The sequence below is a fragment of the Pelmatolapia mariae genome, linkage group LG12 (assembly GCF_036321145.2).
Source record: "Pelmatolapia mariae isolate MD_Pm_ZW linkage group LG12, Pm_UMD_F_2, whole genome shotgun sequence".
In the NCBI taxonomy this organism is placed as follows: domain Eukaryota; kingdom Metazoa; phylum Chordata; class Actinopteri; order Cichliformes; family Cichlidae; genus Pelmatolapia; species Pelmatolapia mariae.
The window spans coordinates 3,510,379-3,529,579 of record NC_086237.1 but is presented as its reverse complement, the minus strand read 5'-3'; the positions used below and the strand labels follow the sequence as shown (position 1 = coordinate 3,529,579).

Sequence of the window (19,201 nt, the reverse complement as noted above, 5' to 3'; positions counted from 1 at the left end):
AGTTGTCACACATGGAAATCAAATGTGTGATAAGCTGCAGGATTCAAACACAAGTGTAACTTATAAATACATGTTCATACTTTTATTCCACAATCAGAGAGAAAGAAACAGAGAGAGAGTGCAGGACAGACAGACAGGTGACAGTCTCAGGTGTATACACTGCTACAAAACAGCACAAGAGAAGGAGGATTTAGTGTTTGTGTTATTACGAGTGCTAAACAAGAAGAGTTCCCAGATGGTACAGTGGACACATGTGTGACTCCTGTGATTAAAGCATCTTTCTTTCAGCTTAACGAGTGAACCGTCAGCTCGTTCAAACACACGTTAAAGTCCGTTTGGCTCGACACCACCGAACAGAGGCAGCAATATAACATAGCTAACATTAACAGTGCAGTGAATCCTGCTTGTGCCGTGATATTCAGGACTGCAAACCGAGCAGCATCACTGACTTTCAGCTTGTTGTGTTTGTGGATATATGACTGACTTTAATTATCCATAAAATCATCATATTCTCTGTAAGATTAAGGTCGACTATTGAACAGCGTATATTTGAAAGTAAAGACTTTAAAACCAAGTTCGTACAAACATCACTAATGTCACATAACTTTGCCGACATGTGGCCAACAGTAATGTTTTAATGTTCTTCATTATTAAACATTTGCACATAAATAAGTTACATAATATTCAGTACTTACTTTTAAAAGTTTACTCGTCGGCCGCTCCGCTAGCACCGTTTTTTTTTTTTCGGCAAAATTATCCACACCCACCGCCGCGCTATGAAGTCTGGGATATGTTGGGCCAAGAAGTCTACGCCGCCACATCCTTAAAATTCAGGGAAATGAAGGACGCATTTGAGGGCCGCATTTCGAGCAGCCTTCGAATTAGGACAGCCTTCGTTGCATTGCTGTGACGCAGTTGGCCTTAAAATGCGGCCTTTAAGGCTGCAGACCCTGAATTGGGATACAGCCACTATGTGTTTGTTATTAATCTCTGTCTCTCTTCCACAGCATGTCTTTATCCTGTCTTCCTTCTCTCACCCCAACCGGTCGCAGATGGCCCCGCCCCTCCCTGAGCCTGGTTGGAGGTTTCTTCCTGTTAAAAGGGAGTTTTTCCTTCCCACTGTCGCCAAAGTGCTTGCTCATAGGGGGTCATATGATTGTTTGAGTTTTTCTCTATATGTGTTATTGTAGGATCTACCTTACAATATAAAGCGCCTTGAGGCGACTGTTGTTGTGATTTGGGGCTAAATAAATAAAATTGAATTGAATTGAACCTCAGCCATAAACCTGTCAAAATGAGCCATAAAAATGATGGATGACACCGTCTGGGAAGAAAAACAAGAAAGTTATAAAAGGCTGGTGTTGAATATCATAAAGGAAGCAAAACTATGTAAATTTATACATTGATTAAAGTACCACATTAATAAACACATTTAATAGGTAAATGCTTTGAGACAAAGATTCAGACGCAATTGGGGGAAATAAAGTTTAACATTGGAATGAAATATGTAAAAGACAAAGCACTGAAAGTTACCTAAAAGAAGCAGGAGGGGTCACGGGCCCCTCTAAAAGAAGAGTCAGACATGCCCACACCATCTTTCGCTCTCTGTTTATGTTGGTCTTTGACCTGCATGTGCTTACAGTTCTTTGAACTGATCTTTTTGCTGCATGGAATGATTGTACAGCATACACCTCGAAAGATTTCACCAAACAAGAATGGATGCACAAGTTTGAAGTCGTTTGGAGTTTCTCTAATACACACAGGGTCTAAAGTTTACATACATGCTCCACAATATACACACATACACACACTCACTTAAATCTTCTAATAAATGGTGCTGAAGATTATACAATGTCTTTAAACTTGTATTTCAGTGAATTCAATATCTGATCTACAAGAGGAAAGAAGAAAAGTCTGAGGAATTTCAGACTTTCGGGTATTTTTTTATTTGTTTGTTCCAAAAGCATTTAAACCCCATCGAAAACACACCTTCTACTCTATTTTCTACTTTATCTACTTTCTAATACAGCCAGAGACAAAAATTGTTTTAAAATAGGCATAATTCTCTCTCTTTCATTGTTTGTACTACATAGTGTGATGCGGGCTAGTTTTGTTGTTGTGCAACAATTGCACTTGTACAATTGCAGTGTCAACACAGAAAACAAAGGACAAACACAGTACGCGTGGGAAAAGTCACCGACTTTTTCTCTTGAGTCCTGCTGTTCCTGCTGTCAGCTGATGACAACCAAATAGCTTTTCTGCAATATTTGCTGACCACTTTTGTTACTTTTATTTTATTGTTTTCATTCTTTTTGCTTCACTGTGGCACTAAAGGTCAGTTTTCATACTACACCACTAGGTGGTGGTCTCTGCTATAGTTTATTGGCACGTGAGATTATGACTTCACAGTAATAAAGGTAATGCTAAAAAATTAGTAAAGATTATTTATAAAAGGTATATATTATTAAAAAGTGAATAACTTGTGTTACTAAATCAGTTTCACCCCGGTTCTTTTTTAATCCTTGGGCATCCAGAGACGGCACCGGACTCAGTAGTCATTTTCACAAAAACCTTTATTCATCTTCAGTTACGCATGCACCTTCTAGAAGGGAAGACGTGCAAGGCAGGTGTCCCTCTGCAGATCTTCACTTCTTTGTTTGTTACAACCAGTTTTATAGAAGCAACCCCATCATAAAACCCCCATGGTGTGTTATAAACTCTGTGTTTGTGTGTGTATGTGTGAGCACGTGAGTGCCTGTGTGTGCGCGTACCTGTGTGTATGTGTGAGTGCATGTGAGTGAGTGTGCGTGTGGGTGTGGGTGCGTCGTAACAGTTACAGCACTGTGTGTGTGTCTCTGTGTATGTGACTTCCTGCTGGTCATAAAAGTCCATGTCTCCTCACCCAAGATACACCAAATTCCTCTACAAAACATGCAAAACATAGTTAACAGATTACGAGCACTGAGACCCCCACTCTGCATCCACTGGGCCATTGGCCTCTTGTTGTCTTACTTTTACAGCTAAACATGTGGAGAGTCTCCTGCAAACCTACTTCTAAGTAATGACAATTCTGAGCTTTTATTACATTCAGGGACAAGCGTCAGCATCAGCATCCCCAACTGTAGCTTCCTGTCTCCTTTTATGACAGGCGGACCCCCAGTGTCCATAAATTCCTCTCCCTCTACACAATTACACACACTCTCAGGCCTACAGCTAAACCAAACTAAAACACACAGACAAATCCTTCCCTATTCCTCTGATCTACGGCTGGACCCTCTTATCTAAGCAAATTTAACACATTATATTCTAATAATTGTTTTCTTGTACTCACACTCGCAAAATGAATAAAGTCATCTGGTACCAATGGCATAAATAATTACACTGTTGCTGGGCAACCATTTGGTGAAACTTTGTCCATTAATAGACAAATTTAAGTTTGTGAACAATGATTGTTAAGAGAAAATTTTAATGAAGAAAGACATGACCAGTTATTAAAGCGTTATATATTTTGTAATTTTGAAATTTGTGTGTGTTTTGTTTGTTTTCCTTTCCTTCGTTCAGGCTGAAAATGTAACCAAATTCACAAAGATTAAAACTTAAAATGTCATCTTTATATTTTTATCATATTTTTGGTAAAGCTTTGCGAGTACACAATATGATTTATTTTAATTATTTTGCTTTCTAAAGTGTGTTAAACTGTTGGGGTTTTTTTCAACTTTAAATTTTTGAAATATAATCAACTTGTGTGAGATTCAAATGGCCGTCAACAAGTGAACAATAAAGATCAGTGGAGATGACTAAAGGCTCTAACATTCATCACCCTGAATGTGTGTAAAAACATTTGCGGAGATATTTCACTGGTGGGCAAGGTGATTTTTGCTCTCATGTCTATAGCATGATTTTTAAAACAAAACAAACAAACAGGTGACCAAAAACATCTCTTGTACAGGTGTCAGTGCTACCCTACAGGCTCCTAGTAGATACCCCTGGGGTATCAATGTCAAAATCCTGCATCGCCTCGTTCATGAGTCATCACATTCACAAACGGACGTCCGGATGGCAGGGTGACGACAACTCAAAAACTAAAACTAATAATAACAGTAAAAAATTAACTGGAAGGAGCAACCAATTCTGGAAACTAATGAAAACACACTAAATTAAACCAAAAACATAAAAAAAAGTAATAAAACTGGATCATCTATGATACACACTCACAGTCAGTGTTGGGCAAGTTACTTTGAAAAAGTAATTAATTATAGTTACTAGTTACTTCTTCAAAAAAGTAACTGAGTTAGTAACTGAGTTGCAGTATTCTAAAAGTAATTAACTATTGCGTTACTTTAAAAAAAAGTTTAACCCTCTGGGTCCAGGGTATAATTGGCCATTTTTAACTACTTTTGATGTTTCTTCTACATTTCACCTTTAAAAACTATTTACTTTGCCTTGTTTGGTATCATCCTTTTCAGCACAACCTCACGTGTCTGAATTTACAGTTATGTTTTCATTTTGACATACTGTATTAACACAATTGATCTAAAATCAGACAAAAAACATAAAATCTGAGTCGAAAGTTATATTTTTTACTGTAACAACCACAAACATGTTTAATGAATCATATTTCATAACTTTAAATGCAAATATAAATTGTCAGTTTTAAAATCCTATGCACAAGTTTTACACACAGCAAAGTTATTTGCATCCATTTACCTTTTACCTTGATTTTTCAAATAACCATTTCAAACTATTTACAGAACAATCAGCTGTTCTGCATCACTAAGATGCCACAAATTATTTGTGCCACTCCAAAAAAATAATTTCTGTCCACTATAAAGGAGAACATCACAGCCTGATACCTGCAGGTCTGACAGCAGCAGGTGTATCACTGCTGTTTCTACCTGGAGACAGCAGTCGCCTCATTGTTCTGACACACAACACAAAACTATCCACAACACTACACACTAACTACACAAGACAACACATTAACTACACACTCCAAACACGCTAAACGTCACAAATCTCTCACATCTCAAAACTCGCTCTCTCGCCGTTAGTAACGCCGTTACTTGTAACGCCGTTATTCCCATCACTGCTCACAGTACATGTAGTCTGGCTCTTTGAACAGCACCTCATTTAAATCTTAGAAAGTAAATAGCTTTGAGAAACAGGTCGTCATGTCCAAATTCATGGGCTGCATCCTCCTGAGGACCCGGCCTTCGGGGTCTACGTGGGCCGGGTCCTCAGAATGTCGGGTAGGCTGGAAGTAAACGGCTGTGAAATCGGACGGTCTAGCCTTCAGATTAGCGTCACCGCTGTCTCGGTTGAGTTTAATAAACTCGGCCGTCTGCTCCTTGCTATCTAAAATACAACAGGACACTGGCGTAAATTCTCGACCACCTCACACTTCTGTTTAATCAGTTTTCTGTTTGACGTTTATTCAGCTGTGTGAAAACCAAGGAGGAACCCACCCGGGGGATTAATAAAGTTTTATTTTATGTAATCTAATCTAATAACTTTCATCTCAGCCAAACCGATTTAGTCACGAACAAATAAAACACTGAAAAAAGCCCAACAATAACATTTTTAGGTTGTCTAAGTGACTTATGTATTACGTTTAACCTGAGTAGCGAAAGTCCGCGGTGATCTGAAAATGATGTGCCGGGAGTTGTGCTTCCTGTTTTCATGGATGCCTGGATGTTAAACTTAATTGTTACACCTGGTACCTGATTACACACACTGATCATTTTATTAAAGATGAAAGAATTTAGACAGTTTTTAACTCTCAGTGTTGCCGCAGTGTTCATTTGACTTTGGGACCTGAAGCAGAGTTTGGACCCAGAAACGGCTAATGATTTCACACTTAAAGACTGAATTAGGTCATCTGTGTTTTCTACAGTCATTGGTCAGCACTAGTGTCAGCCTCTATAATTTTTGAAAATTAATGTCCGAAGCCCCACCGCGCACACCCCTGGACTCCAAAACAGTTTACTGTTTCAATGAATCTTTTTTCACTATCAATTTTTGTTTCACTTTCAATACAAAATTTTTCAGTACATTTATTTCAGGATCACTGTTAATATTGCATTCATGTCACTTTTCAGCATCACTTAAAAGACTTTAAAAGCAAAGCATCTTTGCTTTTATACATCTGACTCACTGTGTCAGTGGCTGGGTCTGTGACCCAGCATTTTGAGTTTATTTTGTAGTTTTGAGTTTCTTATGTTAAGGTATGATAACAAGTTCTTGTGTTATTATTAGTTAGGATTTAGTTGAGATTCATGCTGGTTTTTTGTTTCATCCAGGTCTCATTGGTTATGTGTCTTTTCTGTTCTTAGTGAGTCTGTCTTGTCTTCTATGTTTGACTATTATGTGCATGGCCTCGTTTCCCGTATCTGTTTTCCATGTCTCCCCTGTCCATGTGTTTCATATCTGTCTCCATAGTGTCAAGCTTGTGTTATCATGTCTACGTTTCTCCGTGTTTCCTGTTTTATTTCTATGTTCAATGTGCTTAGTTTTACTTTCCCCTGTGGCATGTTTATTGACATCAGCTGTTTCCCATGTGTTTCCACTTCCCCTGATCACCTCCTGTGTGCTTTTAGTCTGCGTGTTTTCATTCATTCCTTGTCAGGTTGTCTGCTGTTTGACATGTTTCCAGGTCTCATGTATGTCCAGGTATGCTCATGCTCATTTCAGGGTTCTTCATGTTGTATTTTAGTTCATCCAGTTTAGGTTAATGTTTAGTTTTGCATCAGATTGCCTTGCCCTTTCTTTCTACCTTAGCCTTATCGCCTTTTGTTACTTCAACTTACGTTCCACGTTCCATTGTGTCTGAGTTTGGGTACATTATTCACACTCCACGCAGTCTGCTTCCGCACACAGTGACACACTGAATTTTTCATACTGTGACAATCGGTGGTGCTCTTTGAAGTATTTTGTGGGCACTGTGTGCTTTAACCACCCAGCTCACAGTAATAACTGAAAAATATATAACAGTGATTAAAAAGCACATTGGATTCATACATTAACAAACTGTGAAAGTGTTCTTTTGATTTTAACCATCAGTAATTATTGTTGCAACATAAATAATTCAGCACTTTGACAGAAATGACACACACATAATACTTAGTATCCATCTTAAAGTTGACTGATGACTGCTAATTAACCTCAGAGTTAAATAAGGTGTACACTATTATGTTGTAGCCTTTCATGAAACTGCTGTGTCTACAACTATGCATGTATACAATTAGTATACATTTTCACTGCTATGAAGATGACACCCAACTCTATTTCTCCATGAAGCCAGATAACACACACCATTTAGTTAAACTGTTAAACTGCAGGAATGTCTTAAAGACATAAAGACCTGGATGGCCGCTAACTTTCTGCTCCTTAATTCAGATCAAACTGAGGTTATTGTACTCGGCCCTGAAAATCTTAGAAATATGGTATCTAACCAGATTCTTACTCTGGATGGCATTACCTTGGCCTCCAGTAACACTGTGAGGAACCTTGGAGTCATTTTTGACCAGGACATGTCCTTCAACACACATATCAAACAAATATGTAAGACTGCTTTCTTCCATTTGTGCAACATCTCTAAAATTAGAAATATCCTGTCTCGAGTGACGCTGAAAAACTAGTTCATGCATTTATTACTTCCAGGCTGGACTACTGTAATTCATTATTATCAGGAAGTCCTAAAAACTCCCTGAAAAGCCTTCAGTTAATCCAAAATGCTGCAGCAAGAGTCCTGACAGGGACTAGAAAGAGAGAGCAGATTTCTCCTGTATTGGCTTCCCTTCATTGGCTTCCTGTTAAATCCAGAATTCAAAATCCTGCTCCTCACATACAAGGTCTTAAATAATCAGGCCCCATCTTATCTTAATGACCTTGTAGTACCATATCACCCTATTAGAGCACTTCGCTCTCACACTGCAGGCTTACTTGTTGTTCCTAGAGTATTTAAAAGTAGAATGGGAGGCAGAGCCTTCAGTTTTCAGGCCCCTCTTCTGTGGAACCAGCTTCCAGTTTGGATTCAGGAGAAAGACACTATCTCTACTTTTAAGATTAGGCTTCAAACTTTCCTTTTTGCTAAAGCATATAGTTAGGGCTGGACCAGGTGACCCTGAATCCTCCCTTAGTTATGCTGCAATAGACGTAGGCTGCCGGGGATTCCCATGATGCATTGAGTTTTTCCTTTCCAGTCACCTTTCTCACTCACCATGTGTTAATAGACCTCTCTGTATTGAATCATATCTGTTATTAATCTCTGTCTCTCTTCCACAGCATGTCTTTATCCTGTCTTCCTTCTCTCACCCCAACCAATCACAGCAGATGGCCCCGCCCCTCCCTGAGCCTGGTTCTGCCGGAGGTTTCTTCCTGTTAAAAGGGAGTTTTTCCTTCCCACTGTCACCAAAGTGCTTGCTCATAGGGGGTCATATAAGTGTTGGGTTTTTCTCTGTATGTATCATTGTAGGGTCTGCCTTACAATATAAAGCGCCTTGAGGCTACTGTTGTTGTGATTTGGTGCTATATAAATAAAATTGAATGGAATTAAAATGAATACAACTATTCTCAGAAAATATTAAGACATTGTATTTTTCGTCATCAATTACTTCCACAAAAAAATTTTCAAGCTGTCTTCTGTTTTGTCTGCATTACAAAACAGCTTTAAGAAACCCTTTTAAGTATAACTGACAGTTTCAGTGACGTACTTACACGTCTACACCCTGTGATAAAGTGTGCTGCACCATATAAAGAGTCTCTAGCAACTAAATAGAATGGTCATTTTTTGAGATAAATTTGCCCACAAGCTTAAAGAATATCAGCATGCATCAGCCCACTTGTCTCTTGTTTACTGATTCACAGTTAGACCACATCCTTTGAGCTCATGATAAAAATCACACTGGGTGATTTTAACATCTGATAAAAGACAGATGATAAGAAATGTTTTGCCTCAAAGTATTTTAATGACTTCTTTGAACTGTTCGTTTTCTAGTGTGGCATAGTTTTTACAGCATACAGGCTCAAATATATATTCACACTCACTAACATACTGCTCAATAATTAAAAGAACACTTTTTCAAACTGGTTTTGGAATTTGGTAGATCTGAGTCACTACTAATAACAAAAGTCCATCCCTTGACTCTACAGATGTTGTAGTAGTCCATGTAGTTATGTTAGACGAGCTAGACAGGGTTGTAGAAGGTCTTTAACCATTCAGCAGGACCAGTGTCTGCTCTTTTGTGCCACGAGGGACAGGCTGAGCACTGCCCGAGCTACCAAGTGACCTCCACACTGATATGAGTGTCTTTGACCAAGCATTCAGTACTAGGCTTGATGAGGGTGGCCTGAGGCCCCGGCGTCTAGTGGGCTTTGTCCTCACTGCTGGGCCCTGTGGAACAATATTGGCATTTGCATATAATATCAGAAATAGCACTTTGGCAGGGCGTGGGTTGTGGCACGACTGCGGGGGAGGTGGACACACCTGAGCTGCATCAGATCATCAGGCCTCACTCCATAAAAGAGTGAACTGGATCCTGAGTAGTGTTGATGTTGTGCATGTGTGGCTGGTAGCTTGAAATCTGCAGTCAAGAGTATTAGAGAGAACAGCAACTGTCATAAAGTGTATTGAAAAGTCCGACAATGTGGTCGGGTCTGCCATGCATCTTTTGCAAGCACATCCACCTCTATTCAAGGTCACGTTTAAGTTTATTTATATAGAACTTAGAACTTTATTGTCATTGTGCAGTTTCTTACACAGGGAAATTAGGTAGCAAGACCACAGAGGTGCAAAAGTAGAGTAGTATGTGTGAATGTGTATGAGTAAACTATATACACGGTGTATGAGTCACAGAAACCTTGTGTGGGTGTATAAAAGGGCAGTAATGTACACATTTTATAAGTGGTCAGAAATTTGTAAATAACTCATGAAAGAATAAAGTTACCAATAAGTTTGATGTGTCACATGGCCCTCTTCCTATTGAAAAAACAAAAGTTGTATCCAAGATGGCCGACTTCTAAATGGCCACCATGGTCACCACCCATCTTGAGGAGTTTGCCCCCTCACATATACTAATGTGCCACAGACAGGACTTTAATATCACCAACCATTCCCATGTTATTACGGTGTATCCATATAAATGGCCCACCCTGTAGTTACACCATTCTGTCAGACGCTGGACCTCATCTCCATAGGTGGTGTCACCATCGTCGGTGCTGAGCCCCATCACAGTGGTATCACCTGCAAATTTGATGATGATCTTGCAGGGATGCGAGGGGGTGCAGTCACTGGTGTAGATGGTTTGTAGATGGTGTATAGGAGAGGACTCAGCACACATCCCTGTGGTGAGCCAGTGCTGAGTGACAAGGTAGATGATCTCTGGTTGCCAATGTTGACTGACTGTGATCAGTCTGTGAGAAAGTTTTTGATCCATGCACATTTGGCGGGGGGGAAGTCCAAGTTTACCAGCTTGTCTATAAGAATGTCTGGGATGATGGTATTGAAAGCCGAGCACTCTCCCAGGTATTCCATCAGGGCCAGCAGCTTTCCTCTGATTTACTGCTCTGAACACACTGCAAAACTGATGTTCTTGGAGGCTAAATGTGTGATGGCTGTGTTCAGAGGAGGCTATGGGCAGGGCGGTGTGCATGGTAAAGGTGTCTGCAGTTCTCTCAAAGCAGGCAAAGAAATGGTTAAGCTCCTCTGCTAATGAGATGTCCATATTATCTGTATTTGTCCCATTACCTTTGTAATTGGTAATGTGTTTCAGGCCTTCCCATACCTTTCTGGAGTTGTTATCAGAGAGGTGATCTGATAGCTTATTTGAAAAGTCCAGTTTTGCTGCTCTGATGCTTTGTTTAAGGTCTGCTGTTGCTCTGCTGTACATGTCCTGGTCCCCAGATTTGTATGCAGATTTACTTGCCTTTAACAATGCCTGAACTTTACTTGTCATCCAGGGTTTACAGTTGGGGTAGACCCAGACAGCTTTTCCATGGTGACAGTGTCCATTATGTAACCCAGCCCTGCAGCTGTGTGAGTCTCTAGGTTTGAAGACACTCCACTCTGTAAGGGCAAAACAGTCCTGCAGCTGAAACCAGAGCTTCCTCAGAAAAGGTGTTAATTGGCCGTCCGATTGGGGTCTGGGATGCGGGGGCCTCACTGCTGCTGCGGAGCCGGGGCAGTCTGCTTGCCTCCACCCCGGGGGAAAGGGTAACATCTCCTGGGTCTAGGTGCCGTTTCCCCCTCTGGGGGCGAGGGTACCTGGACCCGGGGTATAGAGTATGTTTGGGGAGTGTGATTGTGTGTACAATGTCCATTTGTGTCTATCTTTACGTTGGGTGAGTGCTGAGTATTTGTATATGTGTGCATGAGGGTGGGAATGCATGTTTGTGTCTGTGTGTGCCTGTTTGTCTGTGTCTATATATCAGGTCGGGTCTTAGACTCCACCTCTCTGGGAACATCTCAGCCTCTCCGAGGTATGGAGGCCTGTCTCCCCTCACCACACTCCCTGCCGGTGGCTGATGCGGGTCGGTGCGTTGGTGGTTCTTGGTGTCCGGCGCTGGGCGCTCAGGTATGTACCAGCTCACTCCCGGTGGCTACTTGGCGGGGCCTGGCGCCTGTTGCTCGGTCAGGCCTCTTCCGGCTCGGTTCACTCTGGCACAGCTGGCTGCCAGCAGAGCCGGCGGGCACGCCAGTGCAGCCCCCTCTGGCTTCTGCTCCGTGGCTGCTGGGTGACACCTCGTCTGGAGATCTCCTCAGCTCTTCCCAGGAGGGTGGCACGGATGCCCCTCTGGTGGGCCTCCTTGGGCTCTCGCACTCTGGGGCCTCTGGATGGCCCCAGATATCCAGAGGCCTCCATGCCTGCTTCATGAACAGGCTGATCCGAAGGGCCAGCTCTGTTCTAGGATGCCCTCTGGACCCAGTGGAGGTTGTGAGTGACAGGAGAATGGTGGCTAAGCTGTCATCCCTGCTGGACAACATCTCCCACCCCATGCATGAGACTCTGACAGCACTGAGCAGCTCCTTCAGTGGCAGGCTGCGGCACCCACGGTGTGGGACGGAGAGATTTCGCAGGTCTTTCCTCCCCACTGCTGTCAGACTCCACAACAAAGACTTTAACTGATCAAACACACACATCCACAAATGTGCAATAACACAAATGTGCAATAATCTTTCTGGCACCGTTGTATTTTTCACTCTGTTGTATATAGCATTTGTATTCTATTTTTATCCTATTGTATATTTTATTCTATTTTATTCTACTGTATATAGTATTCTATTTTTATTCTATTCTGTACAGTTGTGTACTGTATTTATTCTTATTTTATTTTATTCTAATTGTCCTTCATAACTTTTGCACTGTCCACTTCCTGCTGTGACAAAACAAATTTCCCACGTGTGGGACTAATAAAGGTCATCTTATCTTATCTTATCTTATGCCCTGGGGGACGGGGCTATGGCCCTCTACACCCTCTAGCAGACCGTTACATGGGGAAACCTTTTGAATACAAGCATGCTGATCCACACAGGTGTGCACACGGGTGTTCACTGTCCATAGACATAAACTACACCTTTCTTAGCTGCTACTTCAAAGCACGTTGTGCGCTGTCTGTCCTGCGTGCTGCACAACAACATTCAATATTTAGTATTTACTGCTGTTTACACTTAGCTAGATTAACATGATGGTGTTGTGTTTAGTATGTTGCTTTGGTTTGGGGGTTTTTTTTGCTTGTTTTCTCTTCTTTTTCTCTCAACAGGTGATCCAGGAGTTTTTTTCTCTCTCTTTCTCTTTTTAAGTGCCCTTTCTCACTGTCCCTCTTCCCTTCTGTTTTTCTTTTCCTTCATCTTTCTTTCTCCCTTTCCTATCCCTCAGTCATGTCTGTCCCGTCTGTAACAACTGAAAATAAAATAAAATAAATAATAACAACAAAGGTCGATCAACTGGACCAATACGGCAAGGCCGTGATGATCCACTTGGTAACGTAAATCCATTGGGTATCCTTGTTGGCCTTCAGACAACAATTCTGACGGCTAAAGAACCAAATGGGACAGGCAAAAAAAAAAAAAGGTGTTAATTATTCTGAGGAATTTTTCCTCAGTGTGGTGTATGCAGGTACAACAAGTAGGGAGAGGTGATCGGACATACTCAGGTGCGGGAGGGGAAAAGATCTGTAGGCTTGTCTGATATTTGAGTATACATGGTCCAAGGTGCTATTCCTCCTTGTGGGGCATTTCACATGTTGAACAAATTTAGGCGGCACAGTTCTTAAGAATGCTTTGTTGAAATGCCCTGCGATGATGTGTCCTCCGTCTGGATATGTTCGTTACTGAGTTATATTGAGTTGTGCAGGTAGGCAAGGGCTGAGCTAGCATTAGCGTCTAGAGCAGGGGTCGGCAACCCTGGGCACGCGTGCCACAGTTGGCATGAGAAGGGTTAACTGATGGCACGACCATAGCTGGACTGACCATCGGGCATACCTGGCATTTGCTCGGTGGGCCGATGATTTTTTTTTTTTTTTTTTTGTAACGGTATAAACAATGAAAGGTGGTGGATTGGTCAGTACACCACTTTGTATTGGTCTTTCACGTGGAATTCCAATAAAATTGATTCATGTTTGTGGCTGTAATGTGACAAAATGTGGGAAAGTTCAAGGGGGCCGAATATTTTTGCAAGCCACTGTATGTATTTAATTTGTGAAATATACTGGGGTATTTATAACTGGCGCTATTTGCGTCTATTAGAGCTTTTTTTTTTTTTTTAACATTCTGTAACTTTGTAATATCTTGTATTATTTAGTAAACTGCAGGAATGTCTTAAAGACATAAAGACCTGGATGGTCTCTAACTTTCTGCTTCTTAATTCAGATCAAACTGAGGTTATTGTACTCGGCCCTGAAAATCTTAGAAATATGGTATCTAAGCAGATTCTTACTCTGGATGGCATTACCTTGGCCTCCAGTAACACTGTGAGGAACCTTGGACTCATTTTTGACCAGGACATGTCCTTCAATGCACATATTAAACAAATATGTAAGACTGCTTTCTTCCATTTGTGCAACATCTCTAAAGTTAGAAATATCCTTTCTCAGAGTGACGCTGAAAAACTAGTTCATGCATACTTTTCATGAATACTTTTGCAAGCCACTGTACAGTTGTTCTGAAAGGGGGTGGAGTTGGGGGAGGGGGTGTAGACATCTACCTATTCTTGACCATAGATTTGAAGGTTTCAGTGAGTGTTGTTTTGCTGACTCATTCATTTCAATGCTCAGACCACATCCTTTGTACATATAAAGCTGAGCATCACAGTGAGTTTCAGTGCATTCAGCGTCTGATCAAAGAGGGAAAAAGAAATGTCCTGCCTGAAGAATTTCAGTCTTCTCATCTCATGTGTGCTCCTCTTCATCATCCAGCCAGGTCAGTGATGTTTTCTATTGTAATTTAATTTATTTACTGGTAATTTTAATCTTCATGTAAACGAGCACAATGCAAAGTCACACTGCTGATTATCCTTCAGTGTTACAGAGCAGTTGGTGCAGTGTGTTTGTTTCTTTCATCTGTTCTTCACTTCATCATCATCTGATTTATGTGTCTGGATATTTTGTTTCTGTTTTAGGTCGTGGTTCTGAGATTATTAATGGGAAAGAAGTCGTGCAACACTCACTGCCTTTCATGGCTTATGTGACAAGTGTGACTAATTCTTTCTGTGGAGGAACATTAATCCATCCACAGTGGGTTTTGACAGCTGCCCACTGCACTGGGTAAGAATCTGAGGTCTAATTTTCCAAAATTTTCAAAATATTGCAGTATTAATATTTAACAAACTATGTGAAAAAACTAATCATTCCCTTCCCTACCCAGAGGTCACTACCCTCACCTGTGGTCACAAGCTTTGGGTAGTGACTGAAAGAATGAGATCAGGGATAGAGTGACAGAAATGTGCTTTCTCTAAAGCAGCGGTCCTCAACCCCCGGGCCTCGGACCGGTACCGGTCCGTGAGTCGTTTGGTACCGGGCCGCGAGAGTTGAGGCTCAGGTGTGAAATGTATGATTTTCAGGGTTTTTATTGGTTTTCAGCGTTATTTTGTTATCGTTTTTATCGTTTTTATCGTTAACTCTGTTTTCCTGGGTCTTTTCACGTGTGTTATGAATAAATCTTCTTTTTTTCAGTACCGGTACTAGTTTTATTTTGTTGTATTTATCTGTGACACCTTAAAGGCCGGTCCGTGAAAATATTGTCGGGCATAAACCGGTCCGTGGCGCAAAAAAGGTTGGGGACCGCTGCTCTAAAGGATGGCTGGCCTCTCCTCTAGAGAAAGGGTCATTTGAGAGGGGCTCAAAGTAGAGCCGCTACTCTTCGATCGGATAAGATAAGATAAAAAGAACTTTATTTATCCCGAGGGAAATTCTTTTGCTATACACTTGCTCAATGCAGCAAGAGAAACAGAGGAACAGAGGAAAAAAGATATACAATATATACAATAAGAATTGTAGTATATAGTAATATAACAGTAGGAAGGATGTAGCCATTTGAGGTGGTTCGGGCATCTGGCACGGATGCCTCCCAAGTTAGGTGTCATGTAGGAGACCCCGGGGCAGACTCAGGACAGGTTGGAGAGGATTCATCTCTCAGTTGGCCTGGGAATGCCTCGGTGTTCCCCTGGATATGCTGGAGAAAGTGGCATGGGATAGTGAGGTGTAGGCTTCTCTCCTCAGGCTGTTGCACCTGCAACCCAAAAATGGATGGATGTGTGAAAGATAATACAAGATAATCAACATGAGATCAAATGTCCACACACTCTGTTCTTATAGTATAGAACATAAAGCAAAACTTTTATTGTTGGTTTTACTTATGGTGGCAAAAGCATAATGTCAGTGAACATTGCAGTGATATCGTCAGTTTAAACATTTTTGCAACTTTACATGTCTATTCTTATTAATAATTAATTTGTTTCTGCTTGAAAATGTATCACTTGTGTAAATCACAAAAGATAAAATGTTTTTATAATCCAGCCTTTATCACAATTACACTTACAAATAATACATGTTGCTACAATTATACATGCAAAGCTAATTACATTTAATGCAGACGATGAATATAGAATATTTTAAGTTGTATTGTTGTTCACAGATTTTTTTACAGAGGTGTTCTAGAAAATGTTATTTATGATGGAATAGCAATGAAAGAAATGTTGCACTCACTTAAAAATAACACAGAGGTCAAAGCTACATACACATGACACATACAGTTGAATTTCTTTATTCAGCTTGAAGAAACTATAATGCAGAGTAAAGCTCAGTAACAGCCATAACCCAGCCATATGTAATAATACACAATAATAAGGAATTATGATTATTGTTTTAGAAACCGCTGACCCGTTAACCTTTTAAATATGTAAACCTTCATCACCAGATTGTGTTTTTTCTTTTACAGGAGCTTTCTGGTGACCCTGGGAGCCCACTCCATCAGTAAAGAGGAACATTCTCGGCAAATCCGAGTAGTTGAGAAAAGTTTTCCTCATCCTGACTACTGTTGTGCAAAGTACGACAATGACCTCATGTTGCTGAAGGTAAGGTGATAAATCAGTGTATGACCACAAATAGTGTAAATGGTAAATGGACTGCTTCTTATTTAGCACCTTTCTCCTCTACCTGAGCACTCAGAGCGTTATAAATAGCATTAACACACATTCACACTCCAATGCATGCAATTCACGTTTTGCTTGCTTAAGTAAAACTTAGTTTTAATATTGTACATATAAAATGTATTTCCATGTGTGTATACACATGTTTCAACACATCGCTGCACATATTACATATTTTCCAAGCAAGATATTAGAAATAAATGAATGGTGATTCAAGACTTTAGTACAGTGCTGCATATATTTTTATTTAATGAGACAATCATTATCAATATCTGATATTTCTTTTCAACTTTTTTCAGCTTAAGGAACCGGTGACGAACACCAGGGCAGTGCAGTGGCTCGAGTTTGGCAACACTGTGAGAGACCCGGCAGCTGGCAGCAGGTGTCTGGTGGCTGGATGGGGAGTAACTGAAAACAACCGAGCATCAGACGTCCTCATGTCTGTCAATGTGACTGTGGTGGACAGACAGAAGTGCAACTCTCGTGATTATTACAACCACAGACCTGAGATCACCAAACACATGATATGTGCTGGTTCAGATGGTACAAACGTCGCTGATACCTGTCAAGTACGTATGAAGAATCCATGTATTTTTCCTTGTTTGAAGTAAATGTTCATTCAGCTCAACACCTGTGAGTCAAAGAAACACTGTCATGTGTTTGTTCTTGCTGCAGGGGGATTCAGGAGGGCCGCTGTTGTGTGATGGAGCGCTGGTTGGAGTCACTTCTTTTGGATGGGGTTGTGGTGTCATTAAAAAACCTGGAGTCTACTCGTTTATCTCAGAGGGACAGCTGTACTGGATCAAAACTACAATGAAGTATTTCTAAATGTGTGAAACCACCAGCATCAGTCTGCATGATTTGATGTCATATCTGTCAGTGCTGTCTCTGTAGACCATTATCCATTTTATCATTTCACTGTTCCTCTTACAGTTATTGCATTTTAGTTTCTGCTAGCTTGCTATACTTTTTTTTTTATAGATTCTGCACTTGGCTAGTCCACTGCATGAACTTATGGCAGATAAATGTGGCACAAACATTAATTGGACTGACCTCTGAACCACATTTTAGGCCTACTGTAAACACAATTGGAAACACTGTTTGGCATTTTACCATATTTCACCATAAAAACCGTACAGAAACATGGTTATATCTAATAATCATTTTTCCAAATAAATTAATGAACTCCCAAACATGAGTGCTCCTGGTTGCTGCAGATGACCGCGGGTGCCGTAAAACCAAGGAAAAGCAATTTTTATATACACACAAAACCAATGAACGTAAAATATTATTGTATTATATCCTACTGTGTTATTATAGGGTCTACTTTACAATATAAAGCACCTTGAGGTGACTGTTTTTGAAATGAAATTGAAAATAAAAAAGTGAGATATTCAGACTGTCAAACAGACAGATTCAACACATCTTATACAACCAACTGAAACTGAAAATGAGGCTTGTGGACAGGTTTGTTAAAAAAGACAAAGAAATTTACATTCTTATTTGTTCCATTTCACATTATGACTGTGTGCTTGATATACTTGCTACTTTTTTTACTTTCTAATAAAGCTGGAGGCATGAATAAATAAAGACACGATTCCTTCTCTTTTTCTTTATTTGTTTGTACTGCAGTTTCAAACTGCACCTTTCAAAGAGTCATTGTTAAAATACTTAGAGTTTTATTGTCATTGTGCAGTTTCTTGCAAAGTGAAAGTGGGTAGCTGGGCCACAAGGTGCAAAAGTAAAGAAGGGAAAACAATATACAATGAGGGGGGAAAATAAATAAAAAGCAATATGTAAGTATATATATATATGTGTGAGTGAACTAATATACATGGTGTATGCATAGGAAAGATTGAAACAGAAACATTGTGGGGCTGTATACAAGGGCAGTTATATAATAAATAAAAGCTGCGTTCCACATGGCCTGTCGGTACATATCTACTGCCTCTGAAATACAGGCTAACTAAGCTCGATAGGACGCCTGCCTGATTCTTCCCTTTACCTCCAGTGTCTACCATCTGGTTCAGGTTTACCACCGCGACAGGCACCAACCACCTTGCGGCCACAGCTCAGTGCAGCACCTTCAGTAATGGAGGTGCTAAACATAGTCCATTGGGACTCAGTGTCCCCAGTATCCATCAGAATGCTGTTGGAGCTCTGCCTGAGGTGGGAGTTGAAGAACTCGTAGATCAGGCATTCCCAGCGCACCCTCCTTATTCGTTTAGGTATGCCATGTCTCCAGCTGGGTAAAGCTGTCAAAGACCCTGCAAGTGTCTGGACGGGTATAAACTTAAAAGAGAATAGTTCAATATCCTCATGTCTGTCAATGTGATCTTCATCAAAAGTGCATTAATAAAACGGTAACTCTGTATGCCTGCATGCTATGTGCTGATTCAAATGCTGAAAAAGGCAGGTACGTGTAATCTAAGTATGTAGATTGTCTGTTTATTTTTCTTTAAATGAACATTCAGTTTAGTACCCTTTTGGTAGGGGCGGATGATAAAACACTAAACACCAAAACCAACCATAAAAACAAATACAAAATGAGAATTAACACA

At 40.6% G+C, this 19,201-nt stretch overlaps 1 protein-coding gene across 1 annotated transcript; it reads left to right on the top strand.

Moving 5' to 3' along the window:
• Positions 1 to 14,349: 14,349 nt before the first annotated feature.
• On the top strand, positions 14,350 to 17,468 carry LOC134639302 (granzyme K-like). The gene is made up of 5 exons (XM_063490423.1): positions 14,350 to 14,413; positions 14,613 to 14,757; positions 16,430 to 16,565; positions 16,940 to 17,209; positions 17,316 to 17,468. Exons 1-5 carry the CDS (start codon positions 14,350 to 14,352, stop codon positions 17,466 to 17,468), a joined length of 768 nt encoding a protein of 255 aa, XP_063346493.1.
• The last annotated feature ends 1,733 nt before the right edge of the window (positions 17,469 to 19,201 follow it).